Raw genomic sequence first — 18,296 nt, 5'->3', positions numbered from 1 at the left:
TTCTCCTTTGTCTTTGGATGTGGGGTATCTTTTTTGGTGAGTTCCAGTGTCTTCCTGTCGATGATTGTTCAGCAGTTAGTTGTGATGCCAGTGTTCTCACAAGACAGAGTGAGCGCACATCCTTCTACTCCGCTATCTTGAACCAATCTCCCAAGGTATTTTTTTTAACAATGCAGGCCAGACCTCCTCCTTGAAAACCCTTGAGGGCTGACCACTGCATTTCTTTTACAGCATTGCAGAGTGAATCGGAGCCCCATGAAGATAACCTTGCACCTCACCGAGGAGTCCGTAATGCTGACTAGCTGCTATGATCCAAGGCTCCAAGGCTCCTTCAGCAGACTTGTCTCTTATTTTTCTAACAGGCTGCAGAAATACCAATACCTGTCTGAGGGAGTTGTCGGCCTGCCGGCGCCACTCAGGGCCCCGTAGGCTTGCTGCCCCCAGGTGACCGAGCTCTGGCCTCCCAGGCACAGTCCAGGCCAGACCTCACAGCCTCCATCTGGTAGTGTCATCCCCTTTCTCTCCTGCATGCCTGAGCTGCAACTGAACAAATGCTCGGGAATCATATCATGAAGACTGGTCCTCTGGTCCAACACTAAGGTGGAGGAGGAAGACCTGGATTTTGAGCTCCCCTCCACCCTCAAGGGAGGGGTGTCAGGCCTCTGAGTACATGGGGGACCTGCTGATCCTTTAGAACCATCAAGTCAGCAGGCAGGACCCGGCGAGAAACCATGCTGCCAATAGAGACTCACTGGGGCTTTGTGAGGATGCCGAGCGCCCCCTGCTCAGGTCGAGACTGAATAAAGGACAGTTCTGGATGCTTCCGCTCCTTGCTGTCAATGATCTTGAAATACACTGGCCTCCTGCCCAGATTCACAGAGGCTATGGGTGCTGGGGATGCCTCAGGGGACAGGTCCCTGCTTCCTGGTGCTTACCTTCAAAGTGTGGGGGGATGAGCTTTGGGGAGTGTACTTCCCCTTCACAGGCCCACACACCAGGGACTTAATGCAAGCTGCCTCTTTAGAGAAGCCCCGGTAGGGCCATTGAGTTATAAACAGGCCCTAAGACCTAAAATGTCATTTTCACAGGATCCCCTGGGTAAAAATGTAAAGCATGTATGCATTCATTTTAGAAATATTCCCATTTTAAATTGTTTTGGTATTTTGAAGATTAATTTCACCAGAATTTTTTTTTCACCCTGAATATTTCATTCCTTAATGATGATGGGTATAGCTGAAATGTGACCATCCTGTTGTAACCCTTATGGGGCACTTTATAAATCAATGTCATGGCTCACAGTGAGAAGTGTACCCTCCTGGTGGGTAAAAACTTTGGAAACCAAACCAGTCAAAGTGGTGGACAAGTGTCTCTAACAGGCCTGCTAAACTGGAAAGCAGGGACAGGACAGACAAGGCCCATCCATAGTTCACTTAAATATTTTAAGGTCAAAACTATTTTCTATAAACTTACGTTATTATCTGGCAAGATTTAACATGATCACTGATTTGAATATGAAAGAATTTACCTTACACCTGATTGATTTCTTGTTTGAGTGATACTGATTCTTGAAATGTAAAATAACATGAACTTTCTTGACATCAAATCCACAAATATCAGGTCCTACAAAAAAAATATTAACTGCTCTCAATTTCCTTCTGTCATGCATCACCACAGGATATCCCCAACCATTCTCCTGAAATAATATACAAGGCACAGGAAGCTTACATGTCTGGGAATAATCAGATGTTCTTGTGGAGATATTTAAATGGATGGTGACACTCAGTTCAGGTCACGGTCACTGCAGCCACTTTTGATTGGAGTGTAAGCCAGAACATGAGGAAGAGAAGGAAGGTCTAACAGCAGTCTAGTAAGCGTCCCCCCACGTGCTGTCTGAGCCTCAGGCCCTCACTCTGAAGCTCTGACCAAGGCTCCTGTACCCATAGGAGGGCTTCAGAGCTGGACTGACTGGCTCTGATGCCAGTTCTCCTTCCCTGTTGAGATATATTTGCAACTAACATATTCACCTCCCATGCCTCAGTGTCCTGGTCTGTAAAATGGGGGTGTTAATCTTGACTTCACAAAGCTATTTTGCCAATTCAAGGGGCTAATGTATGTGAAGCTTTTAGTATGGCAATGCTCAATATTCGTTGTTATTATTGCTATGCTCCAAGACAACACACATACGTATATATATATATATTCTTAAAGATAACACCACATCGTAAGCCAAAAAGAGGTTACAATCAGTACGTAGGTTCCGATGAACTGAGAAATCTATAAAGAGTTCTAGTCAAAGTTAATGATTTTTGCTTTTGACAAAATTCAACACCCATTTATGATAAAAACCCTCCAGAAAGCAGGCACAGAGGGAACTTACCTCAACATAATAGGGGCCATATATGACAAACCCACAGCCAACATCGTTCTCAATGGTGAAAAACTGAAACCATTTCCTATAAGATCAGGAACACAACAAGGTTGTCCACTCTCACCACTATTATTCAACATAGTTTTGGAAGTTTTAGCCACAGCAATCAGAGAAGAAAAAGAAATAAAAGGAATCCAAATCAGAAAAGAAGAAGTAAAGCTGTCACGGTTTGCAGATGACATGATACTTTACATAGAGAATCCTAAAGATGCTACCAGAAAACTACTAGAGCTAATCAATGAATTTGGTAAAGTAGCAGGATACAAAATTAATGCACAGAAATCTCTTGCATTCCTATACACTAATGATGAAAAATCTGAAAGAGAAATTAAGGAAACACTCCCATTTACCATTGCAACAAAAAGAATAAAATACCTAGGAATAAACCTACCTAAGGAGAAAAAAGACCTGTATGCAGAAAACTATAAGACACTGATGAAAGAAATTAAAGATGATACAAACAGATGGAGAGATATACCATGTTCTTGGATTGGAAGACTCAACATTGTGAAAATGACTGTACTACCCAAAGCAATCTACAGATTCAGTGCAATCCCTATCAAACTACCAATGGCATTTTTCACAGAACTAGAACAAAAAGATTCACAATTTGTATGGAAACACAAAAGACCCCGAATAGCCAAAGCAATCTTGAGAAAGAAAAACAGAGCTGGAGGAATCAGGCTCCTGGACTTCAGACAATACTACAAAGCTACAGTCATCAAGACAGTATGGTACTGGCACAAAAACAGAAATATAGATCAATGGAACAGGATAGAAAGCCCATCCCGGAGATAAACTCACACACATATGGTCACCTTATTTTTGATAAAGGAGGCAAGAATATACAATGGAGAAAAGACAGCCTCTTCAATAAGTGGTGCTGGGAAAACTGGACAGCTACACATAAAAGAATGAAATTAGAACACTTCCTAACACCATGCACAAAAATAAACTCAAAATGGATTAAAGACCTAAATGTAAGGCCAGACACTATAAAACTCTTAGAGGAAAACATAGGCAGAACACTCTGTGACATAAATCAGAGCAAGATCCTTTTTGACCCACCTCCTAGAGAAATGGAAATAAAAACAAAAATAAACAAATGGGACCTAATAAAACTTAAAAGCTTTTGCACAGCAAAGGAAACCATAAACAAGATGAAAAGACAACCCTCAGAATGGGAGAAAATATTTGCAAATGAAGCAACTGACAAAGGATTAATCTCCAAATTTTACAAACAGCTCATGCAGCTCAATATCAGAAAAACAAACAACCCAATCCAAAAATAGGCAGAAGACCTAAATACACATTTCTCCAAAGAAGATATACAGATTGCCAACAAACACATGAAAGGATGCTCAACATCACTAATCATTAGAGAAATGCAAATCAAAACTACAATGAGTTATTACCTCACACCAGTCAGAATGGCCATCATCAAAAAATCTACAAACAATAAATGCTGGAGAGGGTGTGGAGAAAAGGGAACACTCTTGCACTGTTGGTGGGAATGTAAATTGATACAGGCACTGTGGAGAACAGTATGGAGGTTCCTTAATAAACTAAAAATAGAACTACCATACAACCTAGCAATCCCACTACTGGGCATATACCCTGAGAAAACCATAATTCAAAAAGAGTCATGTACCACAATGTTCACTGAAGCTCTATTTACAATAGCCAGGATATGAAAGCAACCTAAGTGTCCATCGACAGATGAATGGATGAAGGAGATGTGGCACCTATATACAATGGAATATTACTCAGCCATAAAAAGAAACGAAATTGAGTTATTTGTAGTGAGGTGGATGGACCTAGAGTCTGTCATACAGAGTGAAGTAAGTCAGAAAGAGAAAAAAGAATACCGTATGCTAACACATATATATGGAATCTAAAAAAAAAAAAAAAAGTTCTGAAGAACCTAGGGGCAGGACAGGAATAAAGTCACAGACGTAGAAAATGGACTTGAGAACACAGGGAGGAGGAAGGGTAAGCTGGGAAGAAGTGAGAGAGTGGCATGGACTTATATATACTACCAAATGTAAAATAGATAGCTAGTGGGAAGCAGCTGCATAGCACAGGGAGATCAGTTCGGTGCTTTGTGACCTCCTAGAGGGGTGGGATAGGGAGGGTGGGAGGGAGATGCAAGAGGGAGAAGATATGGGGATATATGTATATGTATAGCTGATTCACTTTGTTATAAAGCAGTAAGTAACACACCATTGTAAAGCAATTATACCCCAACAAAGATATTAAAAAAAAAAGTTAATGATTTTTAAATTGGCACATAAGTTTCAGTCACTAGGGAAATGGAATGCTGTAGGACACTGTATTCCCTGCTCAGAGACAAAGAAGTTCTGAATATTCTAAGCAAGGTTTACAGGAGAGATCTGGAAAATCTGTCAAACCTTCCGAGACTGTTTGGAATTACCTTGCTGCGGTTTCATTGACTTTAAGCCATAGGAATGTACTAAAGTATCTGCGTGTCTTTCTGTCTCAGACGGAATTCCACCACATTCACTGACCCAGGCCTGCACCCACCCCTGTGAACAAACCCTGTGTAAACACAAGCAGATGACTGTGACTTCTTCTAGAACTTGCAGTGATGAACCTCCAGATTAAATAAGAGAAGTCTAGGCTTCACATAATTACTTAAAGAATATTATCAATTTGCCAGAGTAGATGCGACATTTTACTTGGAAATAGCATCTACGGAACCGACAAAAAACACCACATCTATCTCCCAGTTGAGTTCCCGGAGGACGCGTGGTTTATGTAATTTTCTTTTTTGTCATTGCTGGAAAACATTCCAGTTCAATTTTTTAAAACAAAAGCTATGTAAACTATTTGTATGAAAGTCTATTATCTCAGGATTGAAACATGAAATTTATTTTTCCTTCGAAATTGGTCAGAATTTTCCTCTCTATTCCTAAGCACCTACATACTTTTACTATTAAATTCAGCTTCAGAATGTGCCCAGATCTGACCAGAAAAATCTGGACATTTTCCATTAACAGCAATCATAAAATAGTTATGCAGTAATGGATTTTTGTAAAGAATGGGGTAGGCAGATGGGCTCTGAAATTGGGCTGACCTGACTTTGGGCAAGTATTTTAATCTTTCTGAGCCTCAGTTTCCTTATTTGCAAAATGGGGGCTGTGTTACCCATTTCCTAGGGTTTTACACATAATCTAAGATTGCATGGGTAAGGCCCCTGGCAAGGGCCCAATAAAACATATTTCTCTCTTCCTCTTCAACACCAGCAAGCTGCTCTCAAACCAAAGGCTAGAGCTGAGAAATCACAGGAAGTGTTTTAATAGTGACACAACGGGTTTGGGTAAAATGTAACTGATTTTGAGTTAAAAGCAAAATAATGCAGAAAATTTATAAGTATATATATATATATATTTTACTCCAACATATGCTGCTTTGCAATTTAAATGTAGCAGACATGCTGTGTATATTTAAAAGTACTATTTTGGTGGATATTTGTGGTTATTTTATTTACTAAATCTAACTAAATCAAATACTTGTGAAATCACCTCTAATTCAGTAGGTATTATTTTTTTGTCAGATATCTCTGCCATCCTGTTTTAAGAGAATAATAACAATAACCAAAACCGAGACATTTAAATTTATTTTTTAGTCTAATAAAGACCTTTTCCATTCCAGATTTTAAATTCAAGAGTAAATGTGAGGGACTTCCCTGGTGGCGCAGTGGTTAGGAATCCGCCTGCCAGTGCAGGGGACACAGGTTTGAACCCTGGTCCGGGATGATCCCACATGCCGCGGAGCAACTAAGCCTGTGCACCACAACTACTGAGCCTGTCCTCTAGAGCCCGAGCCACAACTACTGAGCCCACATGCAGCAACTACTGAAGCCCACAGGCCTAGAGCCCGTGCTCCGCAACAAGAGAAGCCACCACAATGAGAAGCCTGCGCACCACAACGAAGAGTAGCACTCGCTCGCTGCAACTAGAGAAAGCCCGCACACAGCAATGAAGACCCAATACAGCCATAAATAAATAAATAAATAAATAAATAAATATTTTTAAAAAGAGTAAATGTGAGGCGTGGCAGGTAGAGAGAACTCTGGGCAGGGAGTTGGGGACTGCGCACTCTGTGGAAACTTTGGATCAATCTAATGCTGTGTCCTTGGAGAAGTTGCCTCACTCTCCAAAATGACAGAGCAGAATTAGATCTAAATCTAGTAAGTAATCTAATATCTAATAAAATAATATTCTTTTTACTTCTACAATAACACCAAGACCAGCTGTATATATAAATATAAGGACAGCATAACTAGGTGTCTCAAGCCTGATCCTGATCACGAAAAAACTTAAAATAAGCATGGGAAAACGTCACACGAGAGAAAATAATTTGAAAGAATAAGTCCCCAAATCTGGATTATGGATGGATATTTTAAAAATACATTTTCATCCTTAAAGCTTTTTTTTTCCACCTTTTTTTTATTGTGGCAAAATACGTACAACACAAAATTTACCATCTTAGCCATTTTTAGTGTACAGTTCAGTGGTATTAAACACATTCACATTGTTAGGCAACCATCACCACCATCAATCCCCGTAACACTTTTCATCTTGTAAAACTGAAACTCTATATCCATTAAGCAATAACTCTCCATCTTCCTTTCTCCCCAGCCCCTGGCAACCACCATTCTACTTTCTACCTCTATGATTTTGACTACTCTAAGTACCTTCCACCAAAGGGGAAATCACAGGCTCGGAGGGGCAGGTACTTAGAGAATCCATCTTCCTGAGTCACCTCTCAGCAAACCCTACTTTCAAGTCCCTGGATATCCTGTCTCACTTCAGCTTTAGTGTGAACAGGATGTGTAAGACATGGGGACACTGAAATGGGAGGGCAGGACAGTGCCACCAAAATTGTGCCCCAGTGCGGCTCACCGAATGACCCGCCGACACCAAGGCTGTCCTGGGGAGTTGGTTGCGGCCTGAATGTGGTTCTGGCAAAGAAAGAGGCGAGATGGGCTTTTAGGCTGTGACAGCATTAAAAATCATCAGCCATGGAGTTCCTTTGTCATGCAATTCCCAAACCCTTTTAATTTATTGAGGCAAAATTCACATCACATAAAATCAACCATTTTATTTATTTATTTTCTTTCTTTCTTTCTTTCTTTTTCTCTCTTTTTTTGGTTACACCGCACAGCTTGCGGGATCTTAGTTCCTCGACCAGGGATGGAAACTGGACCCTTGGTAGTGAAAGCGCAGAGTCCTAACCACTGGACCACCAGGGAATTACCTCTTTAAAAAATATATATATATATATAGTTTAATTTTTATTTTATATTGGAGTATAGTTGATTTACAATGTTGTGTTAGTTTCCGGTGTACAGCAAAGTGATTCAGTTATACATATACATATATCTACTCTTTTTCAGATTCTTTTCCCATATAGGTTATTACAGAGTATTGAGTAGAGCTCCCTGTGCTATACAGTACGTCCTTGTTGATTATCTAAAAATCAACCATTTTATTTATTTAGAATTATTTATTTATTTATTTATTTTAGGCTGTATTGGGTCTTCATTGCAGTGCGCTGGCTTTCTCTAGTTCTGGCGAGTAGCGGCTACTCTTCATTGTGGTGCGCAGGCTTCTCACTGCGGTGGCTTCTCTTGTTGCAGAACACAGGCTCTAGGCGTGCAGTCTTCAGTAGTTGTGGCACACGGGCTCAGTAATTGTGGCTTGCAGGCTCTAGAGCACAGGCTCAGTAGCTGTGGTGCATGGGCTTAGTTGCTCTGCAGCATGTGGGATCTTCCCGGACCAGGGATCAAACCCGTGTCCCCTGCATTGGCAGGCGGATTCCCAACCACTGTGCCACCAAGGAAGTCCCAGTCATTGGAATTTTGATAGGGATTGGATTGAATTGCTTTGGAACTTGTAGATTGCTTTGGGTAGTATTGACATTTTAACAATATTAAGTCTTCCAATCCACAAACATGGGATGTGTTCCCATTTATTTATGTCTTAACTTCTTCTAGCAATAGTGTGTAGTTTTCATTAGACAAGTCTCTCACTTCCTTGGTTAAGATGATTACTAAGTATTTTACTCCTTTGGATGCCACTGTAAATGACACTGTTTTTGTAATTTCCCTTTCAGATTATTCATTGTTTATAGGAATGCAACTGTTTTTGGTTTTGTTTTTTAACATGTTGACTTTGTATCCTGCTACTTTGCTGCATTCATTCATTAGTTCTAATAGGGTTTTTCTGTGCAAGCTTTAGGGCTTTCTACATATCATATCATCTGCAAACAAGATAATTTTACTTCTTATTTTCCAATTTATTTTCTTTTTCTTGCCTAATTGCTCTGGCTAAAACTTCCAGTACTATGTTGAATAGAAGTGGGAAAACAGGCATCCTTGCCTTGTTCCAGATCTTAGAGGAAACACTTTGAGTTCTTCTGAGTATGTTCACTGTGGGGTTTTCATATATGCCTTTTATTACATTGAATTAATTTCCTATTATTCCTAGTTTGTTGAGTGTTTTTATCATGAAAAGGTGTTGAATTTTGTCAAATGCTTTTTCTGCATCAAATGTGATGATCATTTTTTCCCCTTCATTCTGTTGATGTGGCATATTACATTGATTTTCATATGTCAAACCATACTTGCATCCCAGGAATAAATGCCACTTGGTCATGTTGTATAATTCTTTTAATATGTTGCTGAATTCTGTTTAGTAGTATATTGTTGAGGATTTGCATCAGTGTTTTCTTGTAGTGTCTTTGGTTTTGGTATTAGGGTAATGTTGGCATCATAGAATGAGTTAGGAAGTGTTCCCTCTTCTTCAATTTTTTGGAAAAGTTTGAGAAGGACTGGTATTCTTTCAATGTTTGGTAGAATTCACCAGTGAAACCATCAGATTCAGAGCCAGCCTTCCTTCCTTCCTTTCTCTTCCAGTTTTATTGAAATATAATTGCCATACAGAACTGTATAAGCCTAATATACACAACATAATGATTTGACTTACATATACCATGAAATGATGACCACAATAAATTTAGTGAACATCCATCATCTCATATAGGTACAGAACAACAAAAAAAGTATTTTTTCCTTGTGATGAGAACTCTTAGGATTTACTCTATCAACAACTTTCATATATAACATACAGCAGTGTTAAGAATATTAATCATACTGTACATTACAACCCTAGTATTTATTTGTCTTATAACTGGAAGTTTGTACCTTTTGACCACCTTCATCCCATTCCCCCTCCTCCATGCCCACCTCTGGTAACCACAAATCTGATCTCCTTTTCTATGAGTTTGCTTGTGCAATATAATTGTCCTACAACATTATGTTAGTTCCTGGTGCAGAAAATAGTGATTCAGTATTTTTATACATTACAAAATGGTCACCACGATAAGTCTAATTACTTTGTTACCATACAAAGAAATTACATTATTATATATGACTATATTCCCCATGCTGTACATTTCATCCCTGTGGCTCACTTATTGTGCAACTGGAAATTTGTACCTCTTAATCTCCATCGCCTATTTTACTCATCCCTTCACCCTCCTCCCCTCTGGCAACCACCTGTTCTCTACATTTATGACTCTCTATTTTGTTATATTTGTTCATTTGCTTTGGTTTTTAGATTCCACATATGAATGAAATCATATAGTATTGTCTTTCTCTGACTTATTTCACTTAGCATAAAACCCTCTAAGTCCATCTGTGTTGTCACAAATAGAAAGATTTCATTCTTTTTTATGACTGAGTAATATTCCATTGTATATATACATCTTCTTTATCCACTCATTTATTGATGGGCACTTATATTCCTTCCATATCTTGGCTAATGGAAATAATGCTGCAATGAACATAGGGGAACATATATCTTTTAAAATTAGTGTTTTTGTTTTTTTGGAAAAATACCCAGTGTGGAATTGTTGGATCATATGTTAGGTCTATTTTTAATTTTTTTTAATGAACCTCCATCCATTTTCTATAGTGGCTGCACCAATTTAAATTCCCACCAAAAGAGCACAAGAGTTCCCTTTTCTCCACACCCTCACTAACACTTGTTATTTGTTGTCTTTTTGATAATAGCCATTCTGACAGGTGTGAGGTGATATCTCATTGTGGTTTTGATTTGCATTTCTCTGATGATTAGTGATGCTGAGCATCTTTCATGTGTCTTTTGGCCATCTGTATGTCTTCTTTGGAAAAATGTCAATTCAGGTCCTCTGCCCATTTTTTAATTGGGGTTTGTTTGTTTTTTTTGATGTTGAGTTCTATGAATTCTTTGTTTATTTTGGATATTAACTCTTTATCGAATCTATCATTTGCAAATCTCCTCTCCCATTCAGTAGGCTGCCTTTTCATTTTGTTCGTGGTTTCCTTCACTGTGCAAAGGCTTTTGAGTTTGATGTAGTCCCATTTATTTATTTTTGCTTTTGTTTCCCTTGCCTGAGGAGACAGATGCAAAAAAAATATTGCTTAAGCTGAAGTCAAAGAGCATACTGCCTGTTTTCTTCTAGGTGTTTTACAGTTTCAGGTTGTAATTTAAGTCTTTAATCCATTTTGAGTTTATTTTTGTATATAGTGAGAGAGTAGCCCAGTTTTCCCAAAACTATTTATTGAAGAGGCTGTCTTTTTCCCATTGTAAGCTTTTGCCATTTTTGTTGTGGATTAATTGACATATATAAGCATGGGTTCATTTCTGGAATCTTTATTCTGTTTCACTGATCTATGTGTTTGTTTCTGTGCCAGTACCATACTGTTTTGATTACTATAAGCTTTGTAGTATAGTTTGAAATCAGGGAGTGTGGTATCTCCAGCTTTGTTACTCTTTCTCAAAATTGTTCTGCCTATTTGGGGTTTTTTGTATTTCCATACATATTTTAGAATTATTTGTTCTAGTTTGTGAAAAATGCCATTGGTATTTTGATAGGGATTGCATTGAATCTGTACATTGCCTTGGGGAAGATGGATATTTTAACAATCCTAATTCTTCCAATCCATGAGGTATACCTTTCAATTTGTTTGTGTCATCTTCAATTTCTTTCTTCAGTGCCTTATAGTTTTCTGAGCACAGGACTTTTACCTCCTTAGATTTATTCCTAGGTATTTTATTCTTTTTGATGCAATTGTAAATGGGTTTGTTTTCCTAATTTTTCTGATAGTTTGTTGTTGGTGTATGGAAAGAAAACAGATTTCTGTATATTAACTTTATATCCTGCAGTTTTACTGAATTTATTAGTTCTAGTAGTATTTTGGCAGTGTCTTTAGTATTGTCTATGTATAGTATCATGTCATCTGCACACAGTGACAGTTGTACCTCTTCCTTTCTAATTTGGATTCCTTTTATTTCTTTTTCTTCTCTGATTGCTGTAGCCAAAACTTCCAATACTATGTTGAATAAAAGTGGCAAGAGTGGGCAGCCTTATCTCGTTCCTGATCTTAGAGGAAATGCTTTCAGCTTTTCACCACTGAATATAATGTTGGCTGTAGGTTTGTCATATATGGCCTTTATTATGTTGAGGTATATTCCCTATATACTCACTTTGTTGAGACAAGGCTTTTCTTCATTGGGATAATCTTGTTTCCTGCTTCAATTTCCTTACGACTTATAGGTCTATTCAGATTTCCTATTTCTTTGTGATTGAGTCTTGGTAGGTTTTGTGTTTCTAGGAATCTGTCCCTTTCATCTAGGTTATCCAACTTTTTGGTGTATAAATATTCATAGTACTCTCTTATAATCCCTTTTATTTCTGTAGACAAGGTTGTAACAACCCCACTTTCATTTCTGATTTTAGTAATTTGAGTCTTCTCTCTTCTTCCCTTAGTCCATCTAGCTAGTTACTGATGTCACAAAGTTACATCTTTATATGCTGTGTCCCCTAAAACATAAACTAATTATTCTTTAAAATGCATTAGTCTCTTAAATTATGTAGAAAACTAGATTTGTAGTTACAAACCAAAGTTACAGTAATATTATCTTTTACACAAATAATTGTTTTTCCTTAAATGTATTAGTCTCTTAAATCATGTAGAAAACAAAAAGTGTAGTTATAAACCATTGTTAAATAATACTAGCTTTTATATTTACCTTTATTGAGATTTTTATTTCTCCATATAGGTTTGAGTTACTGTCTAGTGAGTGTCCTTTCATTTCACCTTGCAGGACTCCCTTGAGCATTTCTTGCAAGGCAGTTCTAGTGGTTACAAACTCCCTCAGCTTTTCTGTCTTAATTTTTCCACATTTTTGAAGGACAGTTTTACCAAATATGAGTTTTCGTTGAGAGTTTTTTTTTCTTTTCACTTTGAATCCACTATCTTCTGGCCTCCAAAGTTTCTGATGAGAAATCTGCTGATAAGCTTATTGCAAATGCCTTGTATGAGATGATTTGCCTCCCTCTTGCTGCTTTCAACATTCTTTGTCTTTGCTTTTTGCAAGTTTGATTACATTGTGTCTTGGTGTGGACCTCTTTGAGTTCATCTTACCTGGAGTTCATAGAGCTTCTTGGATATTTATATTCATGTATTTCATCAAATGTTGACGTTTTCAGCCTTTGTTTTTTCAAATATTCTCTTCCTCTGCTCCTTTTTCTCTCTCTTCTCCTTCTGTGACTCCCACAATGTGTACATTGGTCTGTTTGATGGTGTCCCACAGGTCCCTTAGCCTCTGTTTGCTCTCCTTCAATCTTGTTTCTTTCTGTTCCTCAGCCTTGATAATTTCCATTATCCTATCTTCAAGATCTCTGATTCTTTCTTCTGCTTGCTCAAATCTGCCTTTGACTCTTCTAGCGAACTCTTCACGTCAGTTTACTTTTCAGCTCCAGAATTTGATTTTGGTTTCTTGTTAAGTATTCTATCTCCTTACTGATATTTCCATTTTACTCTCATTTTTCTTGACTTTCACTACATCTTCATTTAGTTCTTTTAGTATCATTCAGACAGTTATTTAAGTCTAACAGATCTGCCATTAGGTCTTTTTTTCAGGGACAGTTTATGTTGATTTATTCTTCTCATTTGAATGGGCCACACTTTCCTGTTTCTTTGTATACCTTGTGATTATTTGTTAAACACTGGACATATGAGTCTAATAATGGTAAGTCTGGAAATCGGATTCTCCTCCTTCCGCAGGGTTTGCTGTGTTGTTGTTGGTTTTTTGACTGATTGTTGAAGGCTGGCTCTGTACCAAGGGTCAGCCTGGGATGTAAACTTAAGGTTTTCTCAGGTCTTTTCTGAGTGTTTTCCTGTGTATGTGTGGTCATTTTCTAATTTTCCCTGCATATGTAGTTGTTTTTTTTTTTTTTTTTTTTTGTAGTTGTTTTTTAATGTCCTAGTCTTTAATGTCTAGCTTCCTAAAGGGGAAAAGGTGAAAAATGAAGGGTGGGAGGGAAGGGTTCTGGCCCTTTAAGTCTCCTGGAAATCATTTCAGCTGGAGGGGGAGAGGCTTACAACAATGGGGGTGTGTTTAACAACAATGGCTGCCCATCTCTTTTTCTGCGCCTCTGCAATAAGAAGGGGCAATCAGCCATCAGAGTTCAGATCCTTGATATTTGGAGGACAGGGTCCTTTTTGCCTACCCTGGCTCCCGTAAAAGCTGCTCCAGGAACCTGGTGCACAGCTGTCTGTCTGCCATGTGGCTGGAGGTGGGAATGGGTAGGTACTACTGTGCTAAGAACTGAAATTCACCCAAATTGACCTCCCCAGTTTTCTACTGGAAGTTGCAATACTTCCACAGACTCCATAGTTCCCTGTTACGTAAGACAGATTCTGCCAGTGCAAGAATGTTGTCTTGTCTAGGTGGGGAGACAGATTCCTGGTGCTTCCTATTCCCCCATCTTCCCAGAATCCTCTTCATTCTTAAACGTTTTTGAATCCACACATTTCAGTTATGTCTAGTTCCTGCAGCCCAATGTGGTCCCTTCCCAATTCCAGCACAGATGTTAATCAATTACTCCTAGTGACAGGAGACATTTAATGTATTCCAGGGGTCAACGATCTCCTTTTTCTGTAAGGAGCCAGACAGTAAATATTTTTGGTTTTGTGAGCTATATACTCTCTGTCATGACCATTCAACTCTGCCACTGCTGCTTGAAAGCAGCCATAGACAAGATGTAAATGAACCGAGTGAGGCTGCATTCCAATAAGACTCCATTTGCGGACACTGAAATTTGAGTTTCATATTATTTTCATGGGTCAAAAGTATTGTCCTTCTTTTGATTTTTTTTAATCATCCAAAAATGTTAAAAAGCAGGAAGTTCCCTGGTTGCCTAGTGGTTAGGATTCTGGGCTTTCACTGCTGTGGCCCGGGTTCAATCCCTGGTCGGGGAACTGAGATCCTGCAAGCCATGCAGTGCAGCCAAAAAATTTAAAAAACCATTCTCAGTTCATGGGCCATAACAAACACAGGCTGTGGGCCGATTTGGCCCACGGCCAAGGTTTACTGACTCCTGAGGCTTTCAAAATACTTGGGGCTACATTAATGTTGAATAAATAACTTCCTCCCAAGAACAAAAGAACGGTACAGTCGCCTTTTTTAATACTAATTAGGTTTAACAGTACTAGAAACCTTTAGTTAGATAAACTCAACACAACTTTAGCAAAGTCAGTCTAAGGATCCTACAGGTGGAAGGGTTTTCAAAATCACAAGAAATGGTTGTCCATACTATCTAAACTCACCAAACATAATATAGTACTGGGATTTTCCATTCAGGTTCTTCTGATCCACATCTGCAGGGAAGAGCTTAATGTAGCCCCCTCCACAGTCCATCTTCTGCTCATGTTTCACGGTGTACTGAATGATCAGAGTCTTCCCTTTATTGCTAAATGGTTTGAACCGTGCAGAGATGGCGTAGAATCGGCTATTTTGAGTGGTCTGCAGGCCTTTAAATAAAAAGTACACATGAAGGGTTAGGAATGACACTGCTCAGCAATGCAGGGAATTAAATGGTTGTCCTCCCCCACCCCTGATAATAAGCCTTCCAACCATTTATGTTGATCCTGCACCTATAGCACATTTGTACAATGATATACAATGGGCATATCACTAACAGGCTCTCTGCTGCCACAGAACTTCTATTTCACATACTCATGTACATGTTTTTGTACTTAATATACCACTGTTAGGTCTTAAGTTATAACTGACAAATATGCAATCTAATTATAGTTAAAAGATTAATTTTGCTTCCCTTCATTTTCCAAGGGGTGGGAATGTACAAGGAAGCTTTGTAACAGCTTGATTAGAAAATGGAACATTCTACTTCTTTTCCTTAATTCTCATTTTAAAACAGCTATTTAAGAGACACAACGGCTGATGGAGGACACAGTGCTGATCTGGGGGAAAAAAAAGTGCTTCACTGCACTGGATGAGCTGGTCCTTGGGTGTCATCTGTGTGGTGGCTCTTTTTATGAAGATACCATCCTTTTGTCATCTGAATCTTCTTGTACTTTATAAGTTTAGCCGTTCACTTCAAGACCAAAAACCCCTTTTCAGTAGCCAAAAGGCTCTGTACCAATTCCTTATCTTATACTGGAGTATAAGACAAACCTGACAACAAGGACCTACTGTATAGCACAGGGAACTCTCCTCAATATTTTGTAATAATCTATAAAAGAATGTGAAATATATATATAACTGAATCACTGTACTGTACACCTAAGACTAACATGATATTATAAATCAACTATACTTAAATTAAAAAAAAAAAAGACAAACCTGAAAACAGAGCTAGTCTTCTTATAACCTACCCTTCCTTGCAACATACTCTAGCCTCCATAACTGCCTATACTGAGAGCCATCATTAATGAACCTGGCATTTTGTGTCAGTATGTCTAAGACTGAACTCACGGTTGACTCCCCACTCCCAAACCTATCTCTCTCTCTCTCCTACATTCTTCCCCCACTCTTCCCTTTCTCAGGTGATCTGTAGCCCCTTCCCCTACCATCCAGGCAATTCCTAAGGCCATCTGACTCACCACCTCCCTCTGTGTCTCACCACACTCCTCAGCCACCACCATCACCTCTCACCCATCTCTGTCTGGTTAAATTCTATTGATCTTTCCATCCATGGCTTCTATGTTATGGTCCTGGGAGACCACAATGAAAGGGGTCAAATTAACTGGTATCCTCAGTGTCTTGCCTGTGTCTGCTCTCAGTAGACAAGTGCTGGAATGAATGAAACGCACAGAGTCTCAGGAAGGAAAAACATTGTGGGAAAAAACCAAATGACAACCCCGCTCCCTGGACAAGCTTCATAGACCACCTTGTTATTTTCACTCCATTTTTGCCATTACAGCCTGACAATTTGGAACAACGTGTATCCACAAAACAATGAGGGCAACACTGGAGTAACAGGGCCAAGATGGAAGTTGAGTGGAAGGTGGTGAAGAGGGAAATTTTTCATCTAAATCAGGGGTTGGCAAACTTTTTTCTGTTAAGGCCAGGGAATAAATGCTTTACACTTTGGGAGCCATTCCTTCTCCGTCCTAATTACTCATTTCTGCCTTTGCAGCCTGAAAGCAGCCATAGACTGTATGCAAATGAAGGAGCATGGCTGTGTTCCACTAACACTTTATTTATGGACCCTGAAATTTCAGGCATTTCATTGAATTTTGTGTAATTTTTATGCATCACAAAATACTATTCCCCTTTCTATTTTTCTCCAACAATTAAAAAACGTAGAGACCACTCTCAGCTAACTGGTTGTACAAAAAACAGGCAGTAGAGGAGCTGTAGTTTGCCTACCTTTGATCATCAGGAATGAGAAGCCAGAATAGAGGTTATTCTTGGTACTTGGAGACTACTGACTTGGTGGGGGGGGGGGGGGTAGGCCAGAAGGGAAGACTCTGGGGGTGGAGGTGGGCCCTGAAAACATTCCTATCTTGACCTCAGTGTGCAGTTGTAAACATTCATCCTATTGGACCCCCAAAGATCCGTGTGCTTGACGGCATATAACTTTTACTCTGTTTTTCTCTTTAACGTGAAAATAAAAGAGAAGTACCTTCTAAACTTTTTCCTTCTGTAGGGCAAGACCCTCGGCTCTCCAAACCCATTTGACTAGTGCTTGTAAAGAGGGGTTATCTTGGTCAAGAAAAGAGAGAGAAGACAAAAAGACCCTACCCATGCCTGTTTCCCGACCTGTGAAATGGGTGTTAGGGCTGTGCCACACCTACCTTGAAAGGTTGCTATGGGGGGTTTAACATTCAACTTGATTTTCTCACGATTCCTACACTAACCTTTGTCTTTCTCTTTATGACCATAAAATTTCCCGGACGAGAGTCTAAAATACCCAAATTGGGAGTCATTGGTGGACTGCACCCATCGGTTCCTCCAGCGCTCTGTTGGGGGGAAATAACACCGGTTAGGGCTGAAAACTGTTAATCTGGGTCGTGGGGAGAGTGATGGGGGCCCTCGAGGCTTCGAAGCTTCGAGGTTTTGCCACCACCGATTCCTCAGCGACAGGCGGGGCCGATGGCAACTCGGGCCATCCGTTGGGCATTGGGGTATGAGGGAGCTTAAGCTTCCGCCACGGGCGTAGCCCCTTCACCTCCATCTAGAAAGTCCTCCTGGAAGTAGACTGTTGCCAGCGCCAGCCGCAGCACACAGACTGCCCAGAGCGGGACACGAGCGTCGGCCATGGAGAGGGCGCGGCCACCTCTTCTCGTAACCGCCCCTTTGCGCACAGGAGTCTCCGCGGCGCGCCGGGCCCTTCCCGGAACTACTCCCGTCACGCCTCGCTATTGTGACCCGAGACACCATTGGGCCTTGACGCGCGGTGCACGCCGGGTCCCCCTTCAAACTACCATTCCCATGACGCCTCGCGATTGTGACATGGAGCGCTATTGGTCGTTGGGGCGCGGGGA

General features: G+C 39.8%; 1 protein-coding gene across 1 annotated transcript in view; it reads right to left on the bottom strand.

Moving 5' to 3' along the window:
- Window positions 1–18,165, bottom strand: part of CALR3 (calreticulin 3) — a 30,733-nt gene extending 12,568 nt beyond the window's left edge. The window contains exons 1-4 of the mRNA XM_059919771.1: window positions 17,981–18,165; window positions 17,670–17,771; window positions 15,114–15,317; window positions 1,526–1,620 (exon numbers count right to left, since the gene is read on the bottom strand). Of these exons, the coding sequence (XP_059775754.1) occupies window positions 1,526–1,620; window positions 15,114–15,317; window positions 17,670–17,771; window positions 17,981–18,071 (492 nt within the window). The 5' untranslated portion in view covers window positions 18,072–18,165. The remainder of the gene's footprint in view (window positions 1–1,525; window positions 1,621–15,113; window positions 15,318–17,669; window positions 17,772–17,980) is intronic.
- Between the last annotated feature and the right edge of the window lie 131 nt (window positions 18,166–18,296).

The sequence above is a fragment of the Balaenoptera ricei genome, chromosome 3 (genome assembly GCF_028023285.1).
Source record: "Balaenoptera ricei isolate mBalRic1 chromosome 3, mBalRic1.hap2, whole genome shotgun sequence".
NCBI classification, from domain to species: domain Eukaryota; kingdom Metazoa; phylum Chordata; class Mammalia; order Artiodactyla; family Balaenopteridae; genus Balaenoptera; species Balaenoptera ricei.
Note: the sequence above shows the minus strand (reverse complement) of the source record. Positions and strands in the feature narration are given on the sequence as shown.